Raw genomic sequence first — 18,413 nt, 5'->3', positions numbered from 1 at the left:
TAAATTCGATATTCCAAAGTGTTTGGTGTGACATGTATTTAAAATAGGCAGGAAAAGTAAAGTAAAATCTGAACTGCATTCCTTTGGTCAGCAAAGAAACTGAGCACAATTTATTACCATTGCTATGAGGGAAGACTTTTGGGGAAGGCCTTTGCAGTGCGGAAACATAATAACCTTGTTGTGACAACAGATAAAAATTCCACTGGCTATTTAGAGATTGCAGTGATATACAAAGCTCTGGATAATGAAAGATGCTCTGAGTCTATGGTCCATCTTAATCTGGCTAATATTGGGTGTGGCCTAACAGGTGAGGCAGATGATTTTATTATTATGAGATGTTATGGTGATAGTTAGATGCAATATGTGCATTGTTACTTCAACTTAACATGCAACCTAAGAGGAATGGCTTATGTGCTAATGTTAGCTACTGATGTTTTATGCTGGTGGGCTGCTATGATATATTCTGACCATTTGTGCCTTTGTCAGATTAGTTTTTCAATTGTGAAAAACTCTTTTTGTCAGTATGAAGCACGCACATCACTACATCTATGAGAAAGCAATGAGAAAAATATAGCCTCAGATCTCAGGTCGTGTTCGGGTCTCAAATTTGGTAGTACCAGTCGGGTTTAGTCATGACTAAAAGTTGTGGGCACATACCGAGTTCAGGTCTCCACTTTAGGCCAACGCAAAACAGAAGATTTTCAATGAAATGCGGGCTAGCTAACTGACTTGCTCGTGAGTTACAAAGCAAAGTAGTTGAAAAGATACAGACACAAAGTGGGTCAGATCTCTGCAAGACTTTCTGTAAATCATGTTGGGAATTGCTAATGTAAATGCTAAGTAGACAAGTCCTCATTGTGCTGGTGTGCCATGTACCTTGCTGGATGCCCTGTTGCTTGGCTCCCAACAACTGAAGCGTGTAGGTGTATTTCTGTAAAGTGATGATGCTCCAGCTCTCAAATTTGACTTCCCTAATCTCTACTACTATCATTGCAGTCACAGTATGAGCTACTGGACTAAATGCATGACAGATATTGAGCCTTGTTTCTCAGACAATGTACCACTGTAATCTGAGGTAGAGCTTATGATGGAAGGTGACATGCATACAGTTCCCGCATAAAAATTTGGACCATCAATCTGAGGCTCAACTCATTATCCCACAACGTTTCAAATGGCAGGCTGACGAAGTTAAACTCATTAGCATACTTCATTTGACACTAATTCACTCAGCTGAGACGAGAAGCTCCAGATCTGCTGCTGTAGAGGAGCTGTTGGCTGCAACACATAAGAAGGAATTGCTTTTTCTTTTCTTTTTGGATGGAGCAAAAAAGGAAGGAGGTACATGTGCAATGCTCATTAGGGAGAGCCATATGGTGGAGCAAAGAGGAGGAGAGGGGGAAAAAAAATGGGAAATAGAGAGACGGAGTGAAAAAAGGTATGGCACTTTTGCATCTTTGGAAAACATCCTCCGTTGTTGAGATTTGTTTACAGCTATTTGGAGGCATCCAACAAACTGCTGTCATATCATTTTGCCGTCTCAGTTTCTCGGTTTCCCTTTAAGAAGGGTAAATGTGTGTGGAAACAGAAAGCATTTTTCATTTCAACAAAGAGCAGAGGGTTTTTCTTTATGTCACCCAGTGGACATACAGACATGTTAATAATCTTAATATGACCATGACAAACTTGTTATGAAGGGGAAGGATGGAGAGCTGAGAGCAAGAAAAGGAGAGTATTATTGTGACTAGAGGGGAGCTTATGATAATGGGAGTCAGATCTCCTCCTACATGTCAGGCTGATGGCATCTGCTGCCGCCGCTGATCAACAAATTACACATGAAATCAATTCCTGCACCTTCTGGAGGACTCCTCCCTCCTCCTCCTCTTCTGTTCTTTACCTCTTTGTCTCCTCCTTTTGCTCAGTCTACTTTCTGTTTTGTCTTCATTCCTCCTCCTTTGTCCAGCTTCTTCCCCCACTTCTCCCCCTCCCTCACCTCTCTCATCCCTGGTTTTCTCCTCCTCTCCTTTCCTCTCTACTTATAGGAATTGATAACAAGCTAGCAGACAAGTTTCTGTGTGTGCCCAGGGGGGACCATGAGCCGACCACAATCCTTCTCCATCCTCCTTCTCCTTTTCTCTTTCTTTTCTTCTTCTCTTTTTCTTGTTCTCCCTGTCTTGCCTAACTCTGCCTCTCTTCTGACCATCTCACACTTCATCATATCCAATCCCCTGACCTGTCAATCATCCTCACCCAGAGAGAGAGAGCAAGAGAGAGAGAGAGAATGTGAGTGTGAGTGTGTGAAGAAGAAAATTAAGTAATTATGTACTACTGCTAATGTTAATGTTGTTATTTCTGTAGTAATGTTACTGCTACTGTAGCTAGTCTGGCAAACTCAGATTGCATTTCCAGCTCTGTTAGCAGTTGTACTAGCATGCCTGCTAATGCTAACACCACAAGTACTGCAGTGGTAAATGCAGGTTACTGGTATATTACTATTCACGTATCTAAATTTTTGGTGTTTTTTTGTGCATAAATTCATCAAAAAAAAAAAAAAGCCTGATCCAAAAGGTCCATGAGGGTAATAAAAAATGTCTAGAACAGACCTGATGATAATTAGACCTGATCCAAAATGTGGTCAAACCATATGGACCCAAAGAGTGTGAGAACAGCAACACTGGTAGCAGCATGATGCACTACCAATTAACAAGAAGCAGGGCAGAAACACTCCGTCTGCCTCACAAAGTTCTCCTGTGAGGATAATGACACATCACATAATCAGAGTGGGGAATTCACACATATCTACACATGAACCTGAGACCTGCAGCGATACAATGGAACCTACCCAGGGTCCCGCTGCTACTGAGAGGTGGGACTACAGGCCACTGTTTTGCAAGTCAAATGTATCAAGCCATGTCCTACATCTTAAACTTTGGGTTTTAAGTCCTAAGCAAGTCATGATGTTTTCTTCATGCTTTGGGCTGTCTATTAAATTTCCAGACTTAATTCATCGTAACACATGGACAGCTTTGACTGATCTCATTTTATGTGGAAGTCCACACCAAACAACACCTCAGACTAATACATTTTTGTTGTATTGTATTTACTGGGACCATGTACAGTGTTAAACATAAATGTTAGCATTTGATGTACTGCACCAGAGTTAGCTTATAGCTAATTTCTTCATCTTTCTGTGTATTCCGTCCGTGCCTAATGCTTGTTATTCTCTAATAACTGCCCTCAGTGTGTTCTTGTGATGGACACCACACCCACACCCTGTGCACATGCCCCTCATTCCTTATTAGTCAGTCAGTATATACACCACCCTTTTACCTAAGTCTCTGCCAGTTTGTCTATTGCATGTTCCAGTCCTATAGTTCTTGTTAACTGCCTGTCTGTTAATGCCTGTTCTTTATTTATTCCTGCCTGCCTATCCCTGTTTGGCTTTATTTGCATTCACTGATTGCTTGACTGTCATTGACCTCCACTTTTTAACTCTACTCTGTGCCTGAGTAATGTCATTAAACTATGGTGAAGATATGATTGAGGTTAGGCAACCAAGGTGAGCCACTTGGTTAAGGATAAGGATACAGTTTATAATCTCCAGTTTCCTGCATGAAGGTCTGATGCACTATGCACTTGCTTTCTGCTCCCCTGCATAACAAACACATTACTTTCTGTATTTATACTGAACATTGGCACTGGATATAAATTGTGAGGTGCAGAATATGGATGTAATTCTTAGAGCTAAGGGTGCTGGGATACTTCATTCAAGCCCAGTTAAATGAGCTTAATGAAAACTTTGCATGCAATTTAAAAAAACACACACACATATCAGCAAAATGATATCCGGCTCAGGACTGTAGGAGTATGGTTGATGATTTAGGAAAGGAATGAGGAGAGAATGACAAGAAATAAAAATGAAAATGTGAAGTCTTGCAGCACATTTTAATTTCAGCATTATGCAGCCTACAAGAAGTTAATATTGAAAGACGCACAAACAACAAAACATCTTTTTCATATAAAAAAATATGCTCAGCATTTCCACAACAACTAACGGCAGTACCTACTCTGTGCACATTCACATCGCATACATCAGGTTTAATGAGAGCCTGGGTGTGAACATCATATGGATGTAAAATGTTAAATGAGGTAAACATGGGTGAAAAGTGACTGCATACACATTCTAACAAATTCTGGAGACGTGCGGTTAACATCTAGTGCCTTCACAAAGCTTTTCCATGAGGATAAGATGAAATGAAAGCCCACATTACTGGCAGGCACAGAAGCTGTACGGTTATAAGAGGCAGTGGGAGAGTTAAAACCGGCTGATTTGACTGAAGGCTCTCCATTTCTCAAGGCTATGCCTCCGGTTATCCTTCCTTCCCCCACCTCCTATTTCCCCCCCTCAGGCTCACAGCAGGGATATACTTTAAATCACTTTGTCCTCTACCTAGAAAAACTTTCTGACAGGTCATTTTTATGGACCGCACAAATCTATTTCTTCTTTCTACAGAGCCAAAAATATTCTTTTCTGTCTTGTTGACTTTGTAAGTTTTGGACACTGATGGCTTTAGTAGAAAGACACCAGGATGGAAACACACCAGGGGACAAATATTGCTTTTACTTTCAAGAGAAATGCTTGCACCACTATGAACGTTTCCTGCGTTTTATCCCCCCAAAAATGTAGCATGGTCAACAGGATGATACCTTAAGGCAAGTACGAGTGTGCGTATGTGTCTGTGTGTGTATGTGGTTAGATAAATAGCTGGCACCTCTACATTCCGGACACTACAGACTAGCTTTGCCTGTAGCTGTTATCTTCAAAGTGACACAGTGATGCTTCAGGGCCAGAGTGTCCTGTGGCCGACCTGTGACGGCTGACTGCACAGACACAGTGCAGAAAGGCTGCTGCTTTGTGTGGAGCCCGGCCAGGTGACCAGCAGAAGCACAGAGAACGGCACTCAACCGTATGACATCAGCTATCAAAGTTAGTACAAAAATATACTTTTGATTTCATTTGAAAGAAAAAAAAAGAAAAGGAAAAGATGTTGACTGTTGTTCATGAGTAAGTAACAAGATGCAGTCTGAGATGAATGAAAGAGACCAGAAAAACACTAGCATCAGTTGTTTGTTCAGGAACGTAAAACCATCTACATTTTCCTGACAAGTGAGTTCTTGTGGTCATACAAATAATGACTTCTGTTTCTAAAAAAAAACAAAAGGAAGTACAGTAGCACGACGTTCCCATAATGCCACTAATAGAAAATGACTGACTATAACACGAGAGACCGCTGTTCGCATTCCGTCTTCTACCAACAATGATGGTTTCCTTGAACCATGTCCACAATATTTTCCCTAACCGTAACCAAACAGTTTTAGGGCAATTTCAAACCTGTGTTATTTGGTCAGATTGACTCAAACTCTGGCCTCTGTTTCCTGTCTCTCTACACTCAAAATAAAAACATAAAAAAGCCACAAAAATACCTTTACAGATGTTGCTAGGTGGATTTTGTAACCTTTAGACAGAGCAAGGCTAACTGTTTCCCCTTGCTTTCAGTCTTCATGCTATGCTACGTCTGACACATCATAGCTTTTCTTTCATCGGACACAGAGCAACATCATTATTCATATGGAGTTGTGTTTGTGTCCACCTGACAAATGTAAGTCGACATTCATTCTCCTTTTAGCTCTGCTTTGGTCTCCACCAACTCCTGAGGAAAATATCTGGCTCTTTAGCTACTAAATGCTCCACTATTGTTCACTAGCTAGTTGCTAACTTTGTCTATCTGCTGTTTGGTGCTGGAGAGGGGGTTTATCAGAGCATTTTTCACTGAAAACAGCTGAGTGAAAGTGAACCTTACAGTAAAATCGTTGACAGTAAACTCAAAACAATTAGCTGAAAGACACTAAAACGCTTTGAGGGGAACTGTAACTGTTAATGATAATTCTCTGTGGGTTTGTCACTGTGAGCGACAACTTTCACATTGCATTTGACCCATTGTTAATTTTAAAAATGTATTTAAAAGATGAAGAAAAAATGATGTAGCTTTAAGTTCTCACATTTAACATGATTAGCTAAACCAATAAAAGAATTCAAAACGAATGACATCAGAGAGAACTGCTTTGCACAAATATCCACATCTGTAACAATGCTTTAAGCCTCTGCAGATTTGCTTTCAAAATACAACGGACTAAATTCTTGTTTGGGTTTAGGCATTGAGCTGTTGATTTTACCTCTTTCATGTTGCTTTTCGCTCCCTGATTGAATCAATGTTTTATACTTTGTTATGTATTCTGACTGTGAGCTCACTGCTTCCAATTCTTCATATACTCCAGCCTCGAGTATCTGTCAAGTGTGTTGAAGCTCAGAGACAGGGCAGCTGTCTCCCACTTGTTGTTGGGACTCAGAGTTGAACTGTGTGGTCACTGAGTGGATTGACGGGGGGAGCCATTGCCTACACTCGGCTCCAAGTTGCATCAGCTAATCTTGTGAATAATGCAGAATCATGAATAAACATAGATCAGTGCAGTGCAGTACTGTAAAGGAGACCTGCCTTTTTTACACTTTCCCCCTTTCTTGTCTTCTCCACCCCTGCCTCCATTTTTTTTTTTTTTCAATCCACTCCTTCTATCTCTTTCTGGCAGTCTCTTTTCTCACCACAATAAACACTCTTTCTTTCTTTCCATCCCTGCCAAAATCAAACACTCCCACTATTTCCCCCGTTCCTCTGTCACTCTCTCTCCGTCCTTTTCTTTTCCTCTCTGGCCACAGCAGTGACAGACATTGTAGTGCTGTAGTATTGCTGTGTCTCAGTGCGGGCGAGTCAGGCCCGGCCTTCACTCTCGGCTCAATAGCTGCCCGGGTTTCCTCAAAGGCAGCCATCCAGCCAGCACAAAGCCTGCCCACTGGGAATAGACCCACAAAAGAGAAAGGGGCTGCTCGCCTTCTTTGCTCTGCTCCGTCTGAAGCGGCCTGCCTCCACCACCTCCTATAAATAATACAACGTTGCCTCACAAAAAGAAACCCTGCCCCGCTCCCGCAAGCCTCTGCCTCCATTCCTCCTTTATTCCCTCCTTCACTCTCCCTTTCTCCTGTTCCCCTTCTCTTCACCACTTTAACCTCTGATTTTACCCAACCAGAGGATCAGTGTTTTAGGAATATGCTCATACACAGTTATATATATATATTCTATTAAATAATACAAGTCATTTCTTTGTGTAGTCCCTATCATGCACAGTCCTGTGTGAAATAATTAACAATTGCAGGAAAGCTAAGGAAAATACTTGCTTCTGATTGGCTGGCAGGTGTCTGTTCAGAAGGTGTATTTGGACTGCTCAAACATAGCTTTACCAGAATATACGTAGCTCTATGCCACCAGATAAATCAGTGTGCAAGGCATACTAAACTACAAGTAACCAGCCAGAGCTGCTGTGGGGAGGGGATTGAATGTTGCTGTCCTACGGGGGCCTCATGCCTGTAGGGGCTTTGCAATCTTGTGTTTTTTAAACAACTTTAAAACAGATATTGGATAACCAAGGTCAAATGAATCTTTGTTTGGAGTTGGAAGAGTTAAGATCACCCTGTAATAAATATCTGTGAGAATATGTGCATTAGTCAGGGGCTGAAGAAGAAGAGGAAAACTAAAGTTGAAATGAATTCAAATCTATTTGCACACATCCACGCCTCGGGACAATATGTGGGTTCGCAATATCCATAAAAAAGGATGTTTCATCCAAGCTGGATTACACAGATCTTACTGCCGAGTTTGATGGAAGGAAGGAAGGACAGTGACTTATTCGATTCATCCCTTGTATGGTGTATCTCATTTGACATGCAATATTCCAGGTTTTCTAGTGCTCAGTGGCCTCGGGGTTACGGCGCCAACCATGAAACGCAACGTTTCTGGTTTGTGTCGACCAGGGACCTTTGTTGCATGCCATTCCCCATTTCTGTCTCTCTCTCTCTCTCTCCTCGCTTCTCGTCACTTCTATACTTGGTGATCCAATAAAGGCATAAAATGCTCCTCCCAACTAAAATACATATAAAAACATACCGACATACTTTCCCATAACATAGCGGCCATGTGCAAAAATTATAGAAATAGTTTCATTAAAAAAAAGTCTGCACTGAACATTCAAAAACATCGTCATTGATTGTAATCCAGAATGTTGTAGAATCATCCAATATCAATGTTCTGATAGGCAATACAGTTACCATGATGCTTTAGGCATGCATAATGCTGGATAAGGAGAGTATAATGTTGTTGTGACAGCTGTTGGGGCTATAAAATACAGTGAGCTCACAGTAAATGCTTGCAGACTTGAAACAAAAAAAAATCTACTGTTCATGCAGCTCATATATCTTTCATTTTAATGTTTCATTATCGTGTATATACATCACTTCAAACAGCATTTAGATGAAACTGCCCTGCAACTTGAACTAACTATGCTGTGCTGTGATATCAACTGGTTACACTGACTACAAAAACCAAGCAAACAAAATAAACAGACTGCATTCATAATAAGTGGTCATTATGTGTTCGGATATACATAATTATAGACTTTCCTTCACTTTTTTCCATTATAAATATATAGATAGAAATTCTGTTTAATACTTTATGTGACAGTTTCCATTGCTATTTATTTGATAATGTTATTAGCGACAGTATTATAACAAATAGAGCAATACTGAGGCTCTGTTATATATCTTTGTCTTTTTTTTTTTCTAAGTCTAAAACTACTTGATGGGAAACCCAATTTAAATATGTGCATGAGTTACATTTGTGGGAACGTATAAGTGTGTTGGTGTAATTTGTCAGTGTATTAATGTGAATGTGTACACAGGGATTAGGCTCCTATCAGTGAAGCTCTCTCAGCCTGTCAGGCTTTAGGACCAGCCTGGACAAAGAGGCTGATTTCAATGTAAATGCAGCAGCTGAGAGGACACAGCTCTCTCAGTGGGGTGACTTCCACCCTCCACATGCACACACACACACACACACACACACACACACACACACACACACACACAGAAACACCATGAGCCTCCAGATCAGGATACACACACTTCAGGATATTCAGTGGAATAGTAAATACAGCCTATTTAGCCTCCGTCTACTCCGTGTGTAAGAGGGATGTGTTGAGGAAACATCGGTAAGTGAAATAGTGGAGAAAGTTGGAAATGACTAGTTGAAGATTAGATGTGTCTGGCGTGTCTTTGCACCTGTCAGTAATTATAGATATAATCTGGTTCACAGCGCTGTGTTGTGGCCCTGTGCTGGCCCTCACAATCCCGAGTCCATCATTAGACCCACCATTATCCCCATGCCTGGCCTCTGCACCTCTTATTACATGCAAATAGTGCTGCTTTATGTGAGGAGTGAATAAGACCCCCGTCTCTAAAGAAAAGGACACCCTCCTCGCCCACTCAAAGCCATTCCTCCATCTATTACTGCATTCTCTGCTTCACTGCAGACGGGACTGATCTCATGGTGTCTGTGTTTAAAGAGAGACTGTGGTGGTTGGCGGGATGGAGATAAGTGTTTGCTAGAGAGCTGTCAATAGGACTGCTTGATGAACTGAACAGCTAATGATCAAATATGTCTTAAACTGTTGTACGATGGATATCTGCTTAAAACATATCATTCATGTTTGTTTTTCGGATGCTGTATCTCATGGTATATTTCATGGTATCACATGCTTTTTAGTACTAACTAGATTTAGAAAATTTAGCATAACTTTTTTATTAAATTCAACTCCATGTATAACAGAAATTTATGTGCATACACTTTGCACAGAAACAATTCACACCACAACCCACGTCTCTAGAAATGATCATATATGACTACAGCGACAAGACGTCGGACGACGGTTTCAAGCTGGGTGTCCTTGACAAAGACCTGTAAAACACTAAAATGTCCCAGTTTTCAACATTCAATACCAAATTATCCTGGTTTTCACCACAATTAAACTAATAATTATAATGATACTTGTTTTCAGCGCTTACATAGATGTTTATCATGTTGTGTCTCACTCATTATTACCTAACCCAATATAAAAACATAAACAATGCACCATGTGTCTGAATTCAACACTGATTTGTCTGTATGTGTGTCAATCAATCAATGTGTCGTTGTCAAGGCTGTTGCTAGCTTATGACGCCTTTCTGACAGAACCTATCAGTATGCAAACGGTTAACTGTCAGTATCCGGCAATGAAACTCTGCATTCTGCACACACTGCAAGAGTCCATTTTCAGTCACAGACGGTGGAAATAAATATATATAAATATATATAAAAGATCATATTAAGACGGTCAAACATAAGTGGTGGTTGTCCTGAGAGCTCCAGAAAAGAAACTCTAATTGAGATTTTGTTATTAACGAGGTGCAACTGTGATTTCATGTTTTGATGTTCTAATCTTTGTAAACTTGCGACCAGCTCGTGGCATACCATTGTGAAGATGTCAGTTAAATTTATTCTCATGTTATAACCTATAAAGTTGTTTATAGACCACAAAGAAATTTGTACCTTGTTATGTTTACATTTTTTTTTTTAGCCATTAGCCAGCAGCCTGCGCTTGTGCACACTGATGAATAACTTGGTGGATTTTGGGAGACAAAACATATTTCTTCATCTGCTGAGGTGCTGTTCATGGTGTTGTAAGGTGCGCTCGGTAGGTGTGCTAAATGCTTAAATAATTGTTCCCCATCCTGATGAAAATGCCTGTGGTGCGTGGCTAAACACATACATGTGATGCTTTGCTAGAAACGTAATGCTAGCAGATTTACATTTTCTTTCTAAGAAGATGTTGATTAATGTATTTGGCAAGTTGCGAAAATGTTTATAATCAATGTATGAGCGAAATGTTCAGTGACAACGCAACAAAATATTAAATCTTGCTCTAAATATCTGCTGGTAGAAATTTCAGCATTATTAAAATTGTTATGGTTATGTTTAGGCACAGGCAGCTCTTAGTTAAGGTTAGGGAAAGATCTCCATTAAAAATCTTCTGATCAATTCTTGTTCATTAGCTGGCATTGAAATGTAGAAAAAAGGCTCCATGTTTGAAGGAAACGTAATCATACAATTTTGTTGCCAACCAATCTGATTTGTGTTTAACTACTTGAGCATCAAACATTTGACTTCCAATGTCAAAAACACAAATTAATTTTGATTTTGTTCCCATATCTTATAAGACGTATCTTGTTTTACAGTTTAAGCAGCTATAAACGCAGGCCAATCCACAAAGCCTGCATTCATGTTAGCGTGTTAGCATGCTTCCAGCCCTTAGGTAAGAAATGACAACACACGCTTCTTCTTCAAGGTCAAAATGTGGTTCACTGTGACATTAGCATACACTACTTTGCCAATGGAAGGCTGTTTAATGTGTAAATTAATATAAGATAGAACAAAAGGCAAAAATGTAGATTCAGCTACAGTCATTGCTAAAATAGCAGATGTTAAAATATAACCTTGAATTTCAAAAGAAAAAAAAACACACTTTTTGGGGCCTGCAGTAACCACGCTATTAGCTGCTGCAGTGAACCTGTTTTTTTCTATAAAGATCATTAAAGATCATTTCACCACATGTTTGCTTCTGTACGTGTGTTTCATTTTCTGCTCGTGAGCGTGTAGAAGTGCATGTTGCTGCATACTGTTTGTGTCTGCTCCTTGCATGGTAATGAGAACGTACCTGTCAGGCAGTCGTGTGCAGGATGCTGCCTCAGGTCAGTGTTTGCTGCCAGAGGACGCCTTTCCATGACTGTTCCTTCGTGCACACACCTGTATGCTGTCCCCGCTCTCTGTCTGCAGCTTGACATTTGGTACGGTGAAGATAGAAGACACTGCAGGGGGAGAAGATGCACACGGATTAGAACTATGTAGGCTGACAGAGAGAAGAACAGTTCTAAATGAGTTGTTAAAGATAGAGGCGGTTGTTAAAAAGTGAATATTTTAATATCTGTTTGCTGCAAGACTATTGGGGTGTTTTCATAAGTAGATGCATCATTGAATGTCATTTAAATTGCTATCGGTAGCATCTGAACACTACTAATTAGGATTTTGATTTTTGAACATTTAGATAATTGACATAAACTATAATAACTACTATAGTAACTAAACTATAACTACTATAACTGATTTTCACTACAGGCCATGATAATAGGTGATAGGTAATTTGTTTTGTTTATATATTGTGATTTTTATTTTCCCCTCGAAAACCAGATGGTACATCTCAAGGGGCTTATCCTCTACTTACAAAATAAAAATAAAATTCTCCAACCAGACTTAAGAAAATGCTGTTGTAATGTTGTACCTGTTGAATCCAATATTAGCCAGGAATTTAACAGCCCATAACGTGAACGTTTAATAACCATTCCTTCTGAATATGCTTGTCAATACAGATACTGTTTAAAACCGCTGTTTACTGTTAGCTGTTGTTATATTTATTGAAGTTCTTCTTGTCAGCTTGACCAGTCATGATCGACAGCACTGCCAGCAACCCATGAAAGGACCTGGAACTTCCATTTAGTATCAACAGTCCAAATTTGGTTATGGGAGCTAAATTCAGTGAAGTGTGAGGAGAACAGTGGAAACAAAAGTAGAACATGTGACAACGGCTGTATGTTAAGTTCAATATTTTTATTTCCTGCAGTGGAAAAAGGTTGAGAATCCCTTTCAGACCCACTGACTTTAACTCTAGCCAAGCTCTTTGCTATGTTTGGGGTTTGGGGTTGGGCCATCTCCCATTCTACTGTGGTTACTACAAATCTATCACTATAATCCTGGAAATTTAAAAAAAAAAAAATCTTCCTACCTACTGGTATCACATTAGATGTAATAAAAATCAGATTTAGTCAGCCAGAAAGGAAATACTCTGGAAAATTTAGCTGCCTTTGATTGAATTTATGACTCCATATTAACGTCAATGTAACAGAGTGAAATGTTGACAGCCACCATCGATTACTTTCTTGATTACATGATAGAAATGTATGTCTGAATATTACTGTGTCACCACAAACTACATTATATAAAGCTGCAAAGTGTGAGGAGTTATTTCAGGCGCCCTGATTCTGGAAGACAAAATTCCATTCATTTTTTTCATAATGTTACGTGACTGACAGTTGGGGCACCTCTCAGGCTTGAATGGGCATGAAAAGTGCACCTAATTATATCAGTACAAATGATGTGCAACTGTGTTAGAAAGTATCTGCTTCTTTGATTTAAAAAAAAAAGTTAAAGGAACAAGACTGAGTACAAAAAAACATAAGTAGAGAAGTAAACTACAACCCCCAAGGGGCAATGTGGTAAGAAACATCAAAGCTTGAAATTCTGTTATGTGCGCTGCTAATGACAAGTGAAAGCTAAAGACGACATTTTTTAAAAATACTGGCTCCTTATTTTTGTTATCATGTGAAACGATGAAGCATTTTGAATTTGCTACAGCTGATTTGCACCTCTGACTGGCTTCTTCTCCATAGAAACGGTGGTCGTGACTCATAGGTGGCAGAAACGAATCAGGATTTCTCAAGAACAAAGTTGGCATAATTCAGATTGATGTCCATAATATATGCCTACATTAGCAAGGGAGGATATCATATCATTTTTGAGATAGGAATTCAGGAAATGTCTTCCTCCTTCCGCCTCTATTAGCTCACAGATGTTCTGCTTATGTTTTAGGAAACAATGAGGGTAAAGAGCTGTTTATTTAGTAAACCACTAATTCCTAGTGGGGCATATAAAATTCAGATACTTGATCCATTCTGAGAAGAGCACATGCTCCTCTCTCTAACTTGGAAATAAAAGCAGGGGTTTTTTTTTTCCAAGAGAGCAGGGGAACTGAGGGATAACTTCTCTGTCTAAACACGTTCTTTTGTTTCACTTCCACATACATGTAAATCTAGCGGAGTCCAGAGAGACGGGAAGTTTTATTTTTCCTTCCATAGCCTTTGCTCTCTTTACTCCGCACTGCCAGACACCCACACACTTTCACTGAAATCAAATTAAAAATGTCACAATCCAATCCACACAGTAAGAGCAACCTCAGGAGCTCCATTGTCTCAATAATTCTGTCATTGTTCCCCGTAATCTGTCTGGGTATTGTCTGGATAAATCCATAATACACATGACAATAGAGTGCACAGCTGGCCATAGAAAACATTCTGTTCGTCTCTACAGGGATAACATGGGACGTTTACTTGAAAGGTTCATCAATTTCTCAACCATGTATGATATGTTGTTCTTGGTCAGTGTATCTTTCATTTGGTTTGTTTCTGTTTTGGAAGCAGTGGGTGTATTAAATATAGAGCCCACAGTCTATTCCGGTGGACCAACATGATTACTATGCAGCAGTTGTAGCCAAATACTCACAACTAGAGTAATTAGCCAGTTCTTTATCTAGCATTCATTTCTCATTTGCATAATTTTGACACATCCTTCCCACACAAAAGTGCACGCAGCATATCCCCCCCCTCACACACACACACACACACACACACACACACACACACACACATGAAACTAGGTGTTTATCCACTCCTGTCCTAATTTTATGAAACTTTTAATTCACTCCCATTCTTCCCTCGGTGGCTCTGCTGTGTGTCACATGTGCACACTGAAAAGAGAGACTCAGAGAGAAAGAGAGAGATAAAGGCAGAGTTGAGAGAAAAGAGAGCGAGGAGCGAGCGAGCGAGCATGACAAAAATCAAAATGAGCCATCTCTCTTCTCTCTCTCTCTCTCTCTCTCTCTCTCTCTCTCTTAGTGACCGCCGCTCTGATTCTTTTCAGACATGACAACCTGCTGGGTGCTGATAACAGGATTAATAATGCTGAAAAATCCTAATCGGGGGGAATTAAAAATGGAATTCTCCCATTAAAATTACCACCATGTCAGTGGCAGCTCACTCAGGTCTGCTGAGCAGGCTTTTCACACCACTAATGAATAACAGCTTAAGGGATTGGTGATGTATGTATGTGTAGCTTGTCAAATGATATGGATATGCAGTCATCTCTGACATACTGTCATGCAATAACCCAATTCTGTTGGATTAATTGAAATATTGCCTAACTGTGAAGCTTTTGGCTAAAGCTGTGACTCTTACACTCAGAATACTCATGGGAAATCAACAGTATTATTCAATCTGCTTCTAAAATTAAGATGTGTTGAAAGCTAAGATGCTGTGTGTTTCTAAGGTACTGTGTTGTTTAAAGAGTGCTTCAGTGTGCCGTTGCTCTGGGCAGACAACAAGTCAAGAAGATAGAAAATCAAACTGAGCATGTTGTGGCGGCCAGCAGAAGTCCAGCTGGGCTTACTGTCCCAACGGCATCCACATAATAAGACCGGCTTTCTCTGTGTGAACAAAAACAACCCCAGGTTGCTGCTCGCCGCCTTCTTTACAGAGAGAGAGACAGAGGAGGAGGAGGATACTGTATGATCCAGAGGAGCTGAGGGAGCTCAAAAAAAGAGAAAGAGAAAAAGAAAAACACAAAGCAAGAGAGAGACAAAGACAGAAACAGAGAAACAGAGAGAGAGAGAGGCCAATTTTCTGACTGTCAAGCAAAGTACTGTATGTGGAAGCAAAACAGACCTTTCTGCACCTTTGTAGATTGGATTTAATATGTGTTAGGGTTATCAGGGACGTCTTTAAACAATTGGGATTGTTTCTGCTGACTCGCAATATTTAATCACCAAAACATATTTGTACAATGACATAAAAACCTGAAAACTGCCACACAAACATCCAGAAAAGAGACTCAAACCAATCACAGCTAACCATCAGATTAAGCTTCATGTTATTACTACTGTACTCTACTCATATTTACTACTCTATACTAGGGCAAAAAAATCAACTCACATAAGAATCACGATTCTATCTCTGCCGATTCAGAATCGATTCAGAAATTCCAAGAATCGATTCACATTTTTCAGTCTTGCCACAACGCTGTTTTCCATTTTTTCCTGACATGAGTTAGCTCGCTAAATCCCATAGATGGCACAATGATGCCACGCCGGTTTTCACTTTTTTATTATTTCGAAGGGAAGAAGGAGCTTGACAAGACATACTATATTGTGCTATTCTACACGGTATTATTCTTTACTAATATATGCTATACTATATACAATACTAGACTGTGCTATTCATATGCTATGCTATGCTATACCATACTGTTCTATCATATATTAATATATACTATACTATTCCATTCTATACTACACTTTTTTATTCTGTACTGATGTTGTCAAAAGTATTGATGCTTAGATACTTTTTCAATACCACACGTTTAAAACAATATGATCTCTGTTAATTATACATGCAATAGTATCAAAAGTACCAAAGCTATAAACAAAAACAATCAGATTTTCAACTCAAGGCTACACGGATGAAACAATGGGGAAGAAAATCAACTGGTCCTCAATCTGTGGCAACCTGTGGCTGTTTTTTTATACTACTATTGTATCAAAGTTTAAAATTCTGGTATTATGACAACTTTATTCTATACCAATATATACATCACTATATACTATAGGACAATATGCTATGCTATTCTATTCAATTATATTCTATGCTATACTGCTACACAATTTTCCTAAAATATTCTACACAAATATATACCATGTTATGCTATACTTCACTACTATACTATACCACACTATACCAGTGGTGGAAGAAGTACTCAATTCCTTTACCTAAGTAAAACTACCGTTTGAGCAATGTAAAAATACTCCATTACAAGTAAAAGTCCTGCATGAAAAATCCTACAGAACTAAGTATTATGAGCTTGACATAGTTAACGTATTGCAGTAAAAGTAGTGGTTTGGTCCCTTTGACTGATATATTATTATATATGACATCATTAGATTATAAACACTAAAGCATCAGTGTGTAAGCAGCATGTTACTGTTGTAGCTGCTAGAGGTGGAGCTAGTTTATATACAGTTAGCTAGTTTAGACCAGTGGTTAGCTAGTTTAGACCAGTGGTTCCCAACCTAGGGGTCAGGCCCTAGGATGCCTCCTCTAGACCAGGTGCCCAAGCCACCACAGCAGGCTCCTTTTGATGCAGAGGTGAGGGTTGGGATGTAGACCAACTGGCAAATTGAGAGCTTTGCCTTCTGGCACAGCTCCTTCCTCACCACAAGGATCTGATACAATGCCCGTATTACTGCTGATGGTGCAACAATCCGCCTTTCAGCATCACGCTCCATCTTACCCTCACTTGTGAACAAGACCCCGAGGAACTTGACCACTTCTACTTGGGGCAGCAACTCACTCCCAACCAAGTTGGTAGCTCCCAGTCTCAAAAATCAAGCCAATGCGGAAGTGCCTTAAACCTGCATTATTTCTAGTGGCCAGCAGGGGGCGACTCCACTGGGTGCAAAAAGAAGTCCAATTGTATTGAAGTCTATGAGAAAATGACCCTAATGAAAAATGGTCTCAGTCACTAGTTTCATGTCTTCTTCAATACAGCATGAGAGCATTTAGAGTAAAACAAACGATAAAGCAGCGTGGTGGAGCTGTTAACAACTCATAGACATCTGAAATGTGACCCTGACTACACACTGCTTTTTGTAAGACGTCAAAAGCCAAAAAGGTTGGAAACCTCTGGTTTCATCTTTAACAATGTGTTTTTGTATTGTATTTTAAAAGCTTGTTCTATTATCCATTGTGTGAAATCTTCATCTGAAAAGTAACTAAAGGTGTCAAATAAATGTAGTGGAGTAGAAAGTACAATATTTCCCTCTGAAATGTAGTGGAGTGGAAGTATAAAGTAGCATCAAATGGAAATACTCAGGTAAAGTACAAGTACCTCAAAATTGTACTTAAGTACAGTACTTGAGTAAATGCACTTCGTTATTTTCCACCATTGCACTATACTATATATACTTCTACATACAACATATCAATGCTGACTGACTTATGAGGACTACTTACCTATACTATACTCTGAGTTATACTATAACTCACATGCTGATATTTGCATTAAACCTGACAGCTATAGAGCTGCACCTCTACAACCTGTCAGTGGAGGCAAGTGATGTTAGAGCCACAGTAAGCAGTATGTTTGGTTACGTACTGTCCTGCAGTTCCCAGAGCCGTGGAGGAAGGTTGCTGAAGTATTCATGGTTCAGCGCTGCCTGGGCTGACAGCCGGCTCTTTGGGAAGCACTGGAGGAACCTGGAGGCCAACTCCTCAGCATGGTCCACGTAGCCCAACCTGACACAAAGAGACACCCATTATCAGATATAGTGTACACATAGAAATATTAATGTCCATACAGGCAGCCAACCCATTATAACACTTCTATTTCATCCAAATCAAATAAAGAGTAAGCTCTCTTCCCATTAATTTATCCCTCTGAGAAAGCAACTCACTTTTTCTCCAATTCACAGAGCTGCTGACAACAAAAAACAAGCCTTTT

At 39.7% G+C, this 18,413-nt stretch overlaps 1 protein-coding gene across 4 annotated transcripts in view; it reads right to left on the bottom strand.

Annotated features, from left to right (window-relative positions):
- cdk14 (cyclin-dependent kinase 14) overlaps window positions 1-18,413 on the bottom strand; it is a 199,997-nt gene that overhangs the window by 33,907 nt on the left and 147,677 nt on the right. For 3 of the 4 annotated variants that reach the window (XM_044358908.1, XM_044358910.1, XM_044358911.1), the window contains 2 exons: window positions 18,069-18,208; window positions 11,692-11,842 (listed from right to left, as the gene is read on the bottom strand). In XM_044358908.1, coding sequence (XP_044214843.1) covers window positions 11,727-11,842; window positions 18,069-18,208 — 256 coding nt within the window. In that variant the 3' untranslated portion in view covers window positions 11,692-11,726. Of the gene's footprint in view, window positions 1-2,209; window positions 2,231-11,691; window positions 11,843-18,068; window positions 18,209-18,413 lie in introns of those variants that run through there. The other variant, XM_044358909.1, reaches the window with a different exon arrangement.

This window comes from Thunnus albacares, chromosome 8, assembly GCF_914725855.1.
Source record: "Thunnus albacares chromosome 8, fThuAlb1.1, whole genome shotgun sequence".
NCBI classification, from domain to species: Eukaryota; Metazoa; Chordata; class Actinopteri; order Scombriformes; family Scombridae; genus Thunnus; species Thunnus albacares.
This window is presented reverse-complemented; position numbering and strand designations above follow the sequence as displayed.